The sequence below is a fragment of the Scardinius erythrophthalmus genome (genome assembly GCF_964197995.2).
Source record: "Scardinius erythrophthalmus genome assembly, chromosome: 19".
Taxonomy (NCBI): Eukaryota; Metazoa; Chordata; class Actinopteri; order Cypriniformes; family Leuciscidae; genus Scardinius; species Scardinius erythrophthalmus.
The window spans coordinates 28678875-28694692 of record NC_138239.1 but is presented as its reverse complement, the minus strand read 5'-3'; the positions used below and the strand labels follow the sequence as shown (position 1 = coordinate 28694692).

The 15818-nt window shown below is 38.0% G+C and overlaps 1 protein-coding gene across 1 annotated transcript in view; it reads right to left on the bottom strand.

Moving 5' to 3' along the window:
• The window catches only part of afdnb (afadin, adherens junction formation factor b), a gene marked incomplete at its 5' end in the record, with an annotated part of 27637 nt that extends 11819 nt beyond the window's left edge, over positions 1 to 15818 (bottom strand). Inside the window, 15 exons of the mRNA XM_081347839.1 lie at positions 349 to 440; positions 1939 to 2134; positions 2239 to 2382; positions 5840 to 6102; positions 7401 to 7495; positions 7582 to 7727; positions 7826 to 8031; positions 8126 to 8190; positions 8863 to 9017; positions 9395 to 9504; positions 9587 to 9693; positions 11482 to 11581; positions 14511 to 14563; positions 15582 to 15700; positions 15792 to 15818. Coding sequence (XP_081203965.1) covers positions 349 to 440; positions 1939 to 2134; positions 2239 to 2382; positions 5840 to 6102; positions 7401 to 7495; positions 7582 to 7727; positions 7826 to 8031; positions 8126 to 8190; positions 8863 to 9017; positions 9395 to 9504; positions 9587 to 9693; positions 11482 to 11581; positions 14511 to 14563; positions 15582 to 15700; positions 15792 to 15818 — 1878 coding nt within the window. The remainder of the gene's footprint in view (positions 1 to 348; positions 441 to 1938; positions 2135 to 2238; positions 2383 to 5839; positions 6103 to 7400; positions 7496 to 7581; positions 7728 to 7825; positions 8032 to 8125; positions 8191 to 8862; positions 9018 to 9394; positions 9505 to 9586; positions 9694 to 11481; positions 11582 to 14510; positions 14564 to 15581; positions 15701 to 15791) is intronic.

Here is a 15818-nt window from a genome sequence, read left to right as displayed (position 1 = left end):
CCCAGAATCCTCCTTGTTTCCACACCTGAACTCACTCCCTTCATTACCCACCTGTTCTTCATCATGATCTGCATCACCTGTCTTGTGTTCATCTGCGTGTGTATTTAAGTTCCTGGTTTTCACTCTGCACTTGTCGGTCAATGTTTTATGTTAGGCGATCTTTGCCTGAGCACATGCTCCCTGTTCCTTGTTTTTGTGAGATTGTGAATTAAAACCTTGGATTACTTCATCTGCGAGTTTGCCTCCTACTTCATCTACCCTGCAGCCTGACACTACCTCATCAATTATTTGCAATTTTTAGGAACTGTTTACTTTAATTTATGCTTTATCTGTAAATGAGCAACATACCCAAGTTGAACACTCTGTGGAACAATCTGACAAGCCGAAGAAAATGGTCCAAGTCCCAACACAGTTGGAATGAGAAACCAATTTGCAGAGACCTAGAAAAGTTGCAAGTTCATCAGTTTTTGTTTAATAGATGTATTTTTAATCCTTGATTTTATATGTATTGACTCTACACTATCACAAGAGGAACATTTAAAAGGATATTTCACCCAAAAATGAAAATTCTTTCACCATTTACTCATGTCGTTCCAAACCTGTCTTTGGTTAATCTTTGAAACACAAATTTAAAATATTTTTAATGAAACCTGAAATATTTCTGTGCCTCCATTAAAAGTCCAGGTAACCAAACCTTGATTGACACATAGGGCACAACACGTAAGCTCAAACATGCAAACCAGAGAGGTTTGTTCTAGCACGCATGAGTATTTAACATATTTGCCATATGTGATATGTATATGCATTCTATGTTTCTTTGTTTACATGTAAATAAAAGCCTAAATTAAATCTGTTCATCATATAAAGTGGTTGTGTCTCTTCACACTATATTCATAATTCATTTTATGACATCTTTATGACCTTCTTAGATCTTCAAAATGTTGGTTACCTGGACAAAAATCTCTCAGGTTTTGTTAAAAATATCTTAATTTGTGTTTCGAAGACTAACTAAAGTCTTATGGGTTTGGAACGACATGAGTGTGAGTAAATGAAGTACATACAAATGTTTATCATGCCATCATTATATGTTTTTCTGCAAATATCAGAGTGGACATATCTTAAGACCACCTTAAGATCAATATCTTCATAAAATCTCCATATGTTAAGATCTTAATCTTATATCACAGATTGTTGTAAAAATAAGTTCTGGTATTATATTGCTATAAAATGATGGTAACACTTTACAATAAGGTCTCATTTGTTAATGCAATAGCTAATATAAAGTAACAATGAATGAGTGATATTCTTGTGATTTCTTGTGGCATTTATTAGCATTTGTTTACATTAGTTAAAAATAGAAACGTTTATTTTTTGTTTGGTAGTTGACAGTGCATTATTTCCAAATTGAACAACTTTTGCATTTAAAAAAATGTACGGTAATGTAAATGTTGATATTAACTTTATAAGACTACTAAAACCTCTCGGGTTTCATTAAAACTATCTTAATTTGTGTTTCAAAGATTATCCAAAGTGTTATGGGTTTGGAACTACATGAATGTGAGTAAATTATGACAAAATGTGTTATTTTTGGGTGAATTATCCTTTAATGCTTTGGCAATATTATCAATTTGACTGCACCGACACCATTGGATGAGAAGTAAACTTGAACTGAATTGAGATGATGACACTTTTCTGCAGAGCTGCTTTGAATTGAAATGAACTCAATATGTTAATTGATGAACTTTACAAGTTGAACTGAACCGAATCAAACACTGAACTATCCTTAGCTGAATAATTACAGTATTGTCTTTATAGCAGAATTGAACTCAGTTTGCATCATTAATCCTTATTATCCTGTTTATCGCTGTCAAGCAGCTTCGAAACAATCTGTATTGTATAAAGCGCTAAATAAATAAAGGTACTTGTCTTGAATAGTACCTTTGCGACAGATGGGCTCTAAAAACTCCTGAAATCCCTTGGGAATGCCACGCATGGAATCACATGAATACCCGTCCTCGGGCAGCAGGAAAGGCAGGTGAAGCTCTAGTTCCTCTTCCAGACGGATTTCTCCTCCCTCTCTTCTCAGAACGTCTGTTGTGGTCTCCGCCAAGGCAGCTACGCGCTCTATCAGTGCCTATGAATGACAAACTCTGTAGACATCATCTTCCAGTGGGACATCAGAACAATTATGCATAGCTGTTTTGATTTTCGTGCGAGTTATCATTTTCCATCACTTACGGGTGGAAAGTGGGGTTGATTTGGGGCGTAGTGATATTTGCTCATCAGTGCTCTTAGCTGTAGGGAGTTCAGCTTGTAACATGTGGACTGAATCATCAGGGAGTCGCGTGTGGAGTAAGAAGTCATGGTCAGGAGCATCGTCGCCTGAGGAGAAGCAGCATTTTTAAGGAAATAACTATCATAACCCGGATGGTTCAGATCTTTTGATGTTGATAAAGATCTAAATAATATTGTTCAAAAAAACACTCTTAAATGTTCCAAAAGGGGGGTTTCGCAGCCATAACATAAACCATTTTTAGTTCCCCAAATAACCTTTCAGCGAACAGTTTTTAATGGGATAGGTCATCCTAAAATGAACATGAAGTCATAACCGTGGTGTTGTTCTAATGCTGTATGCGCTTCTTTCTTTTATGGACCACAAAATGAGAATTTTAAAGGTCCCGTTGCATGCGATTCCATGTTTCAAACTTTAGTTAGTGTGTAATGTTGCTGTTAGAGCATAAATAATATCTGTAAAATAATAAAGCTCAAAGTTCAATGCCAAGCTAGATATTTTATTTAACAGAAGTTGACTACAAAAAACGGCTCGAATGGACTACATCCCTCTACATCCTGCATTAGTGACATCACCAGAACCGTTTCTTGACTAACCTCCGCCCACAGGAATGCTCCCTCAACTCTACTGGCTACTTGCGCACTTCTTATAACTTAGCCTACTGTGTTTACTCAGCTCTTACGGTGATTTTCTGAAGTAAAACTGACGCTTCATCTTTTTTGTGATGTACAATAAACTTTATTAAACTCATCAGTACATGTTTGATCATCATTCAGACAGCAGACTTGTAGGCTATTAATAAATAATGGATACATAGCCTACAAGCAGATGACAAATACGTTATAATAACCGTAATTAAACTACTAAACCATACCTGTTTCATCTCTATACAGCACTCTGACTCTGTAGGCATTATTGTCCGACTCGAAATGAACGCCGTTACTGAGAGTTTCTGATATTATCATCATTCCGTGAGATGAATTTGTCCTGACAGACTGAGCACGAGCTCATGAAGCTCCGCCCCCTGTGTCGTCCAGCAGCACCTCATTTGCATTTAAAGGGGACACACTGAAACGGCTCGTTTTTCTGAGCCCCAAAAAATGTCAATTTAAACATGCTGTAAAAAATGATCTGTTGGGTATTTTGAGCTCAAACTTCACATACACACTCTGGGGACATCAGAGACTTATTTTACATCTTGTGAAAAGGGGCATAGAACGGGACCTTTAAAAAAATGTCCTGCTCATTCCAGTGGCGTGGCGTGGGGAAAATTTCTGAGGAAGCCAATTAAGACTGAAGCTGTGTGTTTTAAGGGGTGGGGGCAGAAAATCATACGTTACCATTTATATGTTGCTATTTGGATGAACTATTAGAGCGCCCAGCATCATCTTACCGGGACTTACGCTTGTTACAATCCAACACTTTGAGCACGTAGATGCCTAAAATATGTTGCGCATACAGCTCAACTAACGCGATTGTTATAAAGGTGTTTGAACAACAAAACACATCCTCTTGCACATATTTGACAAACGGAATATCAGATATATCCTGCTATAACTAATAAATTTGTGAAATTTTGAATAAAAAAAGGAAATAAAAGCTGATCATTCAGCGCTATTGTGCCTGCGGTGTGACAAGCAATGAAAGACGCGTCTCCATGGGAACCATAAAGTGATACTACGATCAATAACGGTCGCCTTGAAAAACTTACGTGTGAAAAGGTTGTTTGTAAGGCTTACATTTAAATGTGTCTTTGTTTTGTTTTGAGTGTATGGTCAATAAATAAAGGAATTAAAAAGATGGGCACAAAACCACAAATCTTCCGCTATTTCATTCATTCATTCATTGACGATGATAACGTGATGTGATTGGCTTGATGCCAACAAGTTCATGGCTTCCCTTGACACTGTCCTGACCAATCACAAGGGAGCAGTGTCATGACAATAGCGTCACCTGATTGGTTAGTCATTCTTTTTTTTTTCTATCAAGGGATGCCAACTCAGCCTGGCCTCCTCACAGACACAGGGTGCAGTACCATGTTTTCAACGCTCATTCACCATGTCACTTTTATAGGGGCGCTGTTTTACACATCATAAAACACTCAGTAATGAACGAAGAGAGACGATGAGGAGATGACAGAAGGATTGCGTAAACTGTGAAAACAAAAGTGTTTATTAAATGACGATTATATTCTGAAAAAGTGAGGAAGCCTGGCTTCCCTTGGCCTCCGCAAGAAAACGCCACTGGCTCATTCAGATAATGGCAGTGAAAAGTGACCAACTTCAAGCTTTTTTAAAAAAAAAAAAAAGATGCAAAAGTATTACAGAATGGTCCCAAGAGACACGTGCTGTATATTCCAAGCATTCTGGGGGGTATATGATAGGGTTTGGTGAAAAACAAACCGAAATTTTATGTATTATGTTACCAAATTCTTGACCTTGGCCGTTGGTCTGTGTGCGCTTTTGTAAGACTTTTAAAAAATATATCCTTTTGTGGTCCATAAATTAAAGAAGGGAATATGGCATTTGAACAACACCAGGATAAGTAATCTTTAATTAATTCATTAAGTGTGACCTATCCCTTTAAAAGGACCATTTTTATTTTTAGTGTGAACATGAAGAACATTTTAACAACGTTGCCCTGCATCATATTCGATTCTGAATGAAATCAAATACTTGTTTCTTACTAATTTTGGGGTGCTGAGTCCAAAAACAGTGGCTGTTTTCCTCTTGCACATAATGCTTTCTCAAAAACATATGTGAATTTTCCAGCATTTTTGCTCTCGACAACCATTATTTTGTAAGGTGAAAAAAAGCTTATTTATTTATAAACTTGTGTTTATGTAAAGTTCTTTGACATTAAATGGAGTATTTGAACTTTTTTTTAATTCCTTTGCAGATTGTAAGCTAAATCATACATTTTGAGAACCATTTTTAAAACGTTGGACATTTGATTGCATTAAGGCTTATTTAAATTATATGTAGGCTATATATCATTTGAAAAATCTTCATTCGTATTACCCCCCCAAAAAAAATATATTTACATGGTGGAAAGTTTTTATTGATATTATTGAACTCAACATCGTCAAATTAAGGTTTTTTTTTTGTTTTGTTTTTTTCAAAGTGTGAAAAAAAAGGCTGAGTAATCTAAAGAAACTTTTCTACTACACTCTTAAAAACAAAGGTTCTTTATTGGCATTGATGGTTCCATGAAGAACCTTTATCATCCATGGAACCTATTCATGGAGCAAAATGTATATAGTGGGAAATATCCTTTAGAATATTAAAATGCTCTTCACACTAAGAAAATAATGGTTCTTTGAATAACAGATTACTGAAAGGTTCTTAGGGGAACCAAAAATGGTTATTTGATGGCATCACAGAAAAAAAAAAACATTTGAAACCTGTTGTTAAAACCCATTTGAAACCAGGATGTTAACCGTTCTTCACATAATCATAGATGCCAATAAATAACCTTTATTTTTAAGAGTGTACATCATTTTGCGTTTTGTATTTCTCATCATCTTTTTTTCAGATACACTAGTACCTGGATTATCCGACTGAGATGGCAGTCAACAGCCAGCTCCAGCCCTTGTCTTTCTGCCCAGGCCTCTATGTGTCTCAGACGCTGGCGTAGAGTTTTGCCCCAGTAGTTCGAACACAGCTTTGATCCCGGTGCAGTGAACTGGTTCAAGATCCAGGCCCCCATGAAGTGAAAAAGCTGAGAAAAGAGCTGGATGCTCAGAGCAGGGTTGACCCGACACCTTCGGAGCAAACTCATGGTCTTAATGAGAACGTTTAAGACGCCTTCTAAAAAACAAATTCAGAACAGAACAAAATCTTTATTTGCTATACAGTACACAACCATGTGCAAAGTTACCATCTTTAATCCAGATGTTTTATCATCTGAAGAAACTTAAGGTTGTTTTTTGCTCAATTGCACAATGCTAAAAGTTCACTGATGATCATTTGTGGGCTCTGAACCTGTACTCAGCTAACAGGGAACATTCTCAGAACTTTGGCTGACAAGGTACTCTCAAAGTTAGGAACAAACTTCCAGTATGAACAGTTCTTCCAATACATAATTTATGGAATGTTTTTCGGAAACATTTTAGTTGGACTTTAGTTTTTAAACGTTACTCCTTGCTACTTTTTGTAGATGATTCAGAGAACATTCAAAATTAACATTCCCATAATACTTGCACAATAATAAAATAGAGAAAACATTTTCTCTAACATTAACATAATTAACATTAAGAGCTTTGAGTACCCAGAAAAGCGCTATGTAACAAATTATTATTATTAATTATTATTATAAAAAAGAAACTGGAAATAACCAAATAACTGGAAGAATAGCATGAAGGTTAGTGAGCCTCAGCTGCTTTGACTGGAAATTCAGAAATAACGTTTCATAACTTTAATGGGAACATTAGCAAAACATTCTTAGAACATATTTTTGATAGTTGGGTGGATCCAAACTTGCAACTTACAAAACCTAATCCATTTGACTGACATGCAAAGTGATCTACCGAATTGTTTTCACAATTAATGTTGGGTAATTCTGAATTACACTGTAAAAAGTGAACAGTTGGATCAACTTAAAAAAATTACTTCAATTGGTAACACCTAAAGAAATGAAGTTCTCAACTTAAATTATCACATTTTTCACGATAAAACGTGATAATTTAAGTTGAGAAAACTTAATTTCTTTAGGTGTTACCAATTGAAATAATTTTTTTAAGTTGATCCAACTGTTCACTTTTTACAGTGTAGATGACACCAAAATTATGGATTGATATGGATAAAATGCATTCAAAATATGCCACAGCAGTCTATGTGAAAGGTTGTACAGAAAACACAGAAGAGATTTTGTGAGGATTTCAGATGCAATACAAAGCTGTCAAATATTGCCCTGATGTTTCATTTCCTAACCCGTTTCTTGTGTCTGCTAAGTGAATAACATGTTGTTAACTAACCACAATACTTTCTGATTGTAACATGCATTTGAAGCTGCTTTTGAAACAATATGTATTCTAAAATGCGCTATACAGATAAACTTGAATTAAACCGCATTGGAAAAAAAGAGATAAATAAGAATGTAGGCCTACCCGTTTCTGTAGCCTGAGCTGTTTGCTTTTTTACATCAGCAAAGAATGCAGGCAAGTGGTTTTCAAGATCAACCTGAAGCCAATGTGACAGATACCTGAGGAAACATTAACGCTTCATTAAACGGTCAAAATACATCGCCCTCGCTGCAAACATCACAATGCAATCACGCTTTTATCATACCTGAAAGCCCGTTGCACAAGTTGAGCAAGAGTGTTTTGAGCCTGGAGTGTGATGGGACACAGATCTCGGTCCCGTCTGACAAAGTTCAGGAGCTCAGATGCGTTCGCCATCCAAAAGGCAAGAGCCACTGTGATGTTCCTCTGTTTCTAAACGGGAAACACAGACACAATCATGAAAATGATCAGGGAATTTGATCTTGAAGTCATGGAGTACAGTACATTTTTAATAATAGATTTGAATCTACCTCAATGATGTCTTGAATTAAGCTCACAATCTTGTCAAATATAATGCAGAGTCTCTGTTCAGTCTGTTGGTGAGGTTTATTCCTCTGCCCAGGTTGGCTGGTTAAAAATCGCCCAACCAGATAAAACACATACGCGGGCGAGAGCTTAAAGTGAATCGTGGAGCTGTTGATGTCATTTATCACAGCACGTAAGAAAGAATCCTCATCTGAAACAGAAATCAATGACGTAAAACGCAAATGACCGAAGAGCAGTACAGAGAAGTGTGTATTATTCTATTGTGCCAGGATAAACAAATGTACCTTTTTCCTTTAAAGAAATGCTGATTGGGAGATTCCATTTCACTTTCAAGTAGTCTTGTGTTTTGCTGTAATGAAAAGGGAAAATATACTATATATTTTTTGGGATAATGAATGTTGCTTTTACAGGGATATGCTTAAAATAGACGGAAGGATTTACTGATTTCAGCAAATGGCAAGCATAAAAAAAATTGAATTTATACTTGACCTATAACGTATAAGCATCTAAAGGTGACATTTTAATTATATTGTAAATGTATTATATTAAGTTTTACTATAGGCGCAGACACCTAAATATAGATTTAGCTTTTTAAATAATATCTGCTGGTAGTGTTTTTGAGAATCTTTTTCATTCACATTTCATATACAAAGTGTTTTGTATATTTTTCCAATATACATTTTTTACTTTTCATTAAATTCACTTGCTTTTCAGGGTTCAACCAACTGATCACATTAAAGTAACATAAAAGTTGACATTTTCACTGGTGTCTAAAACCTTTGCTATAATGTGGATATTTGCACACACTCAATAAGATGCCAGTTTTTATATATATATATATATATAGGCCTATAGTTTAAACAGTTCAAGTCACAATAAACAAATTAGGTTTTTATATACTATAGCTTTATGATAAATAATACCTATCCACTTCAAAAATGTATCACAAATGCTTCTAGGAACAAAAATCTTTTACGTTAAGATTGTCAAGCTATGGTCAACAACAAAAAAGATTTCCTACCTGTTCGGTTTACTTTCAGAGACATCTTTCTTCAACATGTAACTGCAAGAAACTTCTTTTTTCGTCTCTTTCTTTTTACTCTTCTCTTTCCTTGATAATGTCCTTTTGAAATTCTCTATTACCCCAACTTTTTCCTTATTTTCCAGACAGCGATTCTAAAAAAAGTTTTTAGTTCACTCCAAAATCCTGATACAAAACTACTGTAAGTGGTAACACTTACAATAAGGTCCTATTAGTTAGTGCATTAGCCAACCTAAAATTAACTAACAATGAGTAATGCATATGTTACAGTATTTATTAATCTTTGTTAACATTATTATTTTTTTAAATGTCAGCTCAGGTACATTAAATAATGTTAACAGATAGATTTTTATTTTAATAATATATTAGTAAATGCTGAAATCCACATTACCTATTTGTTTGTTTTAAAATCATTGTTCATAATGAATCATAATGAAACCATATTATAAAGTGTTACCAACTAATTTAACTTGCATATTTGATTTAGTAGAATGACAGTAATGTCACACACCTGTGAAGATACAGAAGTGTCATTCCTCAAGACAAATTGGCCATCTGTTTCTTTACTCCAGTTGAGTTGAACCACCAAGGGCTTTTCTGAAAGGTCCAGTTGTCTTTCCTCTAAATGGCAAAAACACAGAACATTAAGTGACTGGCAAGAACATGCAATGTCTCAAAACAAGAGTTAAATTCCTGATTTCACCTTGATTTTTTAAGACCTCAAATAATGAATATGGGAAAGGATTTTGTGTCTCATCACACTGAAACTTCTCCAGCAGGGTTTCAGTGACCTCTTTTGTGGTAGTAGAGCTTGAGATACAAATGCATTTGGTGGCACAGTTCCCTGAAATATGGTCTTGGAGGTAGAAACGAACAACTCCATGGAATACAGAGTCCTAAAAAGATGCAAATCTATTAAATTGTGAACACAGAAATACTGTAATCAAACTAAATGAAAAAAAAAATTCTTTAATATCTAAATTATTCTAGACAGCAATGAGATTAAATAAATAAAAAAAACAAAAAAACATGGAGAGTTTTGCTAACTCTCCTTTTCCTCATATTTCTCTCCTGAGAAAAAGTCCCCTGCAATCTCTTATCTCGACTGTCTGTAGATATATTAACTCTTTTCTCAAAATGTGCTCAGATTTACCAAAACACCAACATTTTTAACCAAAAGTCAAAGATTGCAGGATGAATCATCAAATTCTTCAAAGGCCAAATTATCTGATCACATGCATTTTTTGCCTCTTTTTCCTACTGAAATTTAAGGGGGAACTTAAAAGGATTTAAATAACCCAATAAATACTTCCACTCTGAATAGTTTGAAAGTGTAAAATTGTCCAGTAGTTCTAACATTAGAAAAAAAAGCGTTCACCTCATCAGGATCAGTGATCTCAAACAGGCTGAGTCGATTTGAATTCCACTGTCGAATGTTCTCCTGAAGTCTCCTGCGTTCCTCTGGACCCCTTTCAGCGTCATGGTCCGAATCAAAAGCATTTCTTTGCATTTCCTTCATAGCTTGACAAGCTTTGTTTATCACATCAATATATTTTTTAAGTTTATATTTTTAGCAGTCAAAGCTGCTGAGGTTCACTAACCTTCGCACTATTCTCACGTCAAATGCCTGGCACTGATTTTTTCCCAGCCTGTTTAACATACAGACTGATGGTTGATTGTTCAGGTTTGTTTGTCCCATTAACACACAGCAGTTGAAAGGCTAACCTCATTTCCCATGATGCCCTAATGTAATGGCTACAGCAACACTGACGTACAAAACGGGGAGGGTCCTAATATGGCCATTCAAGTTTGTTTTTTAGTGCCCATATGATTCTAAACTGATTTTTTGTCATTTAGTAAACTGAAATTCAGTGAAAGAAATGTCAAAATCTGTATAGCTCTTCTGAACTAGAATGACTGGATTGAGTGTTGCTGAACGTGCCCCAAAAATGAATGCAATGAATTTACCTTTTGTTCAGATTCAGACACTAACATAATAACACTATAGTAGAGAATTTATAGGTCACCACGTGTTAATTAACATAATGTATTGTGTGTCTCTAAAAGCATCTCTTCATTAAAAGTGAGTTTCATGGATGACTGGATGTGAATTATGAGCATGAATATAAAACAGCTTACGTACTTCATATGACTATATCACCCAGAACACTGACATACATATAGACGTTAGATATTAAACATGAGGAAATACATATGAACAACAACAACAACAAATAAGCACATAAAGCATTACAAGTGTAGGAATATGTCATATTTAAAAATCTGTTGTCTGAAAGCATCTGAAAGCAACTATACTCTCAGTTTTTCTTCTGTATGTATATTGCAGATGATATTACGGTAATATTACAGCAATGGACATGTTATAAACCATAGATCTTATGATTATATTTATTGTTTGTGACTGAAATCCCTTCTGGGATGTTCTCTCAATAGCTTTCATCGGAACCATGCTTATTTCAGGAAACTGATCACCATCTATTTCCTTGTGTTTGCACCTCCTGCAGAACATGATACTATTAAGGCTAAACTAATAACTAGCCTATTATTAGTGAACTGAAAACAGAAAACTTGACCTACCTTCTAATATTTTCCACATCATCCACAGTTTCTGGGAGATCAACACCTTTCATTTCTGGTAAAAGCATCACCAGTCCACTGTACAGAACAGACATGGCCCCTGTATAAGGTGACAGAGAGAATTATGACAGCTGATAACAAACACAATGGAATTATTTGTATTGTCATTTCTGCAATTGAAAGACTTCACACCATAGACAAGAAGGGGAAGTTCTTGCCAAACACTAGCTAATCTGTACAGAATAAATGGAGCAACAACTCACATTCGTAAAACTTCCATGTTAAGAGCCTGCTGTCTCCAGTCTGTTCATTATAAATATAATCTAACATGGTGTCAGAAGTGAGAGAGATTCCGAATAGCAGCGGGAATTAGTGAAAGAAGCCAAGAATATCAAGTTAATTCACATATCTACACAATGGGAGATAAAGCTGATGATATCATGCTGGCTCTTTCTGAAGAAGGCAAGAAGAAATACAGTATGACAAAGTTAAAGAAGCGTTCAAGAAACACTTCGTATGTAAACACAACGTGATCTACGAGAGGGCCAAATTCAACCGGGCGAGTCAGCCGAAATGTTCATCACTGCAGTTCATAAACTAGCAGAAATTGCCAGTATGGAGTCCTTCAAGAGGAAATTATACGAGACAGACTGGTAGTTGGCATACGAGATCACGGATTGTCAGAGAGATTACAGCTTGACCCCGAGCTCACACTTATTAAAGCCGTCACAAAGATAAGACAAAGTGAAGAAAAAAGTAGCAGACGATCTTAAGACAAGCAAGTGGTGACTCAAATGAGGTAAACATGGACATGTTAAAATACAAAATGAAACCAAAATTTGCACAAAAAAGACCGCAAAGACGACCAGACAGTACAAAACACAATGAGGCCAGCAAGGGATGTGGCAGATGTGGAAAGCCACAAGCACACTCACTGAACAGCTGTCCAGCGAGGGAGGCTGAGTAAAGGAAGTGCAAGAAAAAAGGTCAATTCGTTGCAGTCTGCAAAACACAGAAATTACTGGAGGAAATATATCATTGTGATGAGACAGAGAGCATAGAGACTGTGTTCCTGGGAGTGGTAAAGTCTGAGAATTCGACTGATGTCTGGCAAAAGTCAATTGAAGTGAACGGTGAGCAAATCCTTTTAAAACTAGATACAGGAGCAGCAGTAACAGCCATCCCAGAGAGCATGTACTCAAAGACGAGCCACGGTGTTCTCAGCCCGCTGAACAAAAAGCTGTGAGGACCAAGCAACATGTCAATACAGGTGAGAGGGCAGTTTGAAGCATCACTTGGTCATCAGGGAAGAGTGATAAAACACCCAGTGTTTGTAATACCACAGTAGATTCAATTCAAACATCAGACCCGAACTACAAAGAGCTGTTCCCAAAAGTCTTTACGGGACTTGGAAAACTGGAAGGAGAGTACAAAATCAAAGAGTTAACCACTCCATTTGCTCTGTCCATTTGCTCTGTCTGCCCCTTGCCCATGATGAACAGAGTCAAAGAGGAGCTGGAAAGAATGGAAGAAATAGGAGTTATAGCGCCCATTGAAGAAGCAACTGAGTGGTGTTCAAGTATGGCGATAGTAGGGCTGGGCGATATATCGGATGACATTGTTATACGCATCTCGTCAGTAAAGCCGGTTCCTTGATTAGTAGTAAATCGCCATCACCTGCCTTCAGACGGAGCGGCATTTACTACACAGAGCTGTTGTTCACTGACAAGCTGAGCCATATCGCATTAATTATTGCAGGCGATACGTCCGTGATAATGAAGGGGAAATTGCCCCGGTTGTCAGTGAACTACGGCTCTGTGTAGTAAATGCCGCTCCATCTGAAGGCAGGTGATGACGAGATGCGCCTAACAATGTCATCCGATATATCGCCCAGCCCTAGGCGATAGTGCCAAAACCAAATGGCAAGATTCAAACTGAAATTTTAAATCGTTGATTTAACACATCTAAACTACAATGTCTGCAGAGAGAGACATCTTCCTGCAGTTGATGAAACACTGGCTAAACTGTCAGGCGCAACAGTGTTCTCTAAGTTGGATGCTACTGCTGGATTCTGGCAGATTCCTTTGCATAAAGATTCGGTCCCACTCAATACATTCATTACGCCTTATGGAAGATACTGTTTTAACCACCTTCCGTTTGGCATTTCCTCAGCACCTGAACACTTTCAGAAACATTTGACACAACTGTTAGAGGGCCTGGAGGGCACACTGTGCCACGCAGAGGACATCCTGGTGTATTCGGTGCTACAATCAAAGAACATGATGCAAGACTTATCAAGTTCCTGAACCGCCTGGAAAAGAAAGGGTTGACACTGAATGAAAAATGTACATTTGCAGTGCCTCAAGTTAGGTTCCTAGGACACATCGTCAGTGCAGAAGGCATACGAGCAGACCCAGATAAAATAAAAGCTATCAAAGAACTGCCAAAGCCTAGAAATACGGTTGATGTCAAGAGATGTCCATCCACGCCATGCCACGACCCATGTCCTGTCCCCCTGCACGGACCTGGCCCACCATCCCTCCCCCAAGACCGCCACCGCTCCACCACCCTCCTTGAACATTTTTTTCTTTTGTTTGGGTGTCTGGAGCCACCCTTAGAGGGGGGATCTGTCACAGTTTGGGTTTGTTCATAAGCGACGAGGCAGCAACAGAAGCAGAGACGGGAAAGATAAAGTGCAGGCAAGCAGAGCGGTCCTGATCAAAGCTGAAGTTACGAGAAGAGGAGAGGCAGAGGCGGCGGGACAGCAGCAGAAGAGAAGACGGTTGGCAAGAGAGAGAGAGAGAGAGAGAAACGAGTGGTGCTCTGAATTACTGATTGATGGTCGAACTTGGCATTTCCCTTTTGAAAGCATCATCATAGTGGAGCTGCTGGTCCCGACGAGCTGAAGTGAAGGTACACTTTTCACTGTTAAGCGGTGTGTCATTGCAGTGTCTGACGATTGAAGTGAGCACGTCTGAATATTTAAAGTGGTTTGATGCATGCACGAGTATGGGAAGATTTGATGTTACCAGCACTCTGAAGGCTCAGTCGGAGATCGTCTAGTCTGGTGGAGTACCAAGAACTAATGGGAACATAGAGAAACTGCTATCCGCCACTGCATTTAGTCATTGCTGCCCTGTGGTAAGAAAACTCAGTTGTTAACTGCTGGATTCTGTACTTACCACTGTTGTTCTGTGAACATAGAGAAACTGCTATCCGCCACTGCATTCTGCCATCGCTGCCCTGTGGTAAGAAGACTCAGTTGTTAACTGCTGGATTCTGTACTCCCCACTGTTGTTCTGTGAACATAGAGAATCTGTTATCTGCCAATGCATTCTGCCATCGCTGCCCTGTGGTAAGAAAACTCAGTTGTTAACTGCTGGATTCTGTACTCCCCACTGTTGTTCTGTGAACATAGAGAATCTGTTATCTGCCAATGCATTCTGCCATCGCTGCCCTGTGGTAAGAAGACTCAGTTGTTAACTGCTGGATTCTGTACTCCCCACTGTTGTTCTGTGAACATAGAGAAACTGCTATCCGCCACTGCATTCTGCCATCGCTGCCCTGTGGTAAGAAGACTCAGTTGTTAACTGCTGGATTCTGTACTCCCCACTGTTGTTCTGTGAACATAGAGAAACTGCTATCCGCCACTGCATTCTGCCATCGCTGCCCTGTGGTAAGAAGACTCAGTTGTTAACTGCTGGATTCTGTACTCCCCACTGTTGTTCTGTGAACATAGAGAATCTGTTATCTGCCAATGCATTCTGCCATCGCTGCCCTGTGGTAAGAAGACTCAGTTGTTAACTGCTGGATTCTGTACTCCCCACTGTTGTTCTGTGAACATAGAGAAACTGCTATCCGCCACTGCATTCTGCCATCGCTGCCCTGTGGTAAGAAGACTCAATTGTTAACTGCTGGATTCTGTACTCATCTCTGTTGTTCTGTGAACATACAGAACCCGTTATCCGCCGCTGCATTCAGTCATTGCTGCCCTGTGGTAAGAAGACTCAGTTATTAACTGCTGGATTCTGTAATCACCATTGTTGTTCTGTGAACAGAGAGAACCTGTTATTCGCTGCTGCAATCCGACTGCTGCTGACCTGCGAAAGAACTCGAAAGAACACTCAGTTATCTGATGCTGTCCTGTGAAAAGAGAAAGCCCACTGTCTGCTATGAACAGAAGTCCCGTTATACGCCGCTGTACTCTGCTATTGCTGTCCTGTGGGAAGAGAAGACTCAGTTATGAACTGTTGGACTTTGTCCCCCCACACTGTTGTTCAGTAAAAAGAGATGATCAACTGGCGGCTGACCTGAGCCTTTCTCCACTGAAGCCCCAT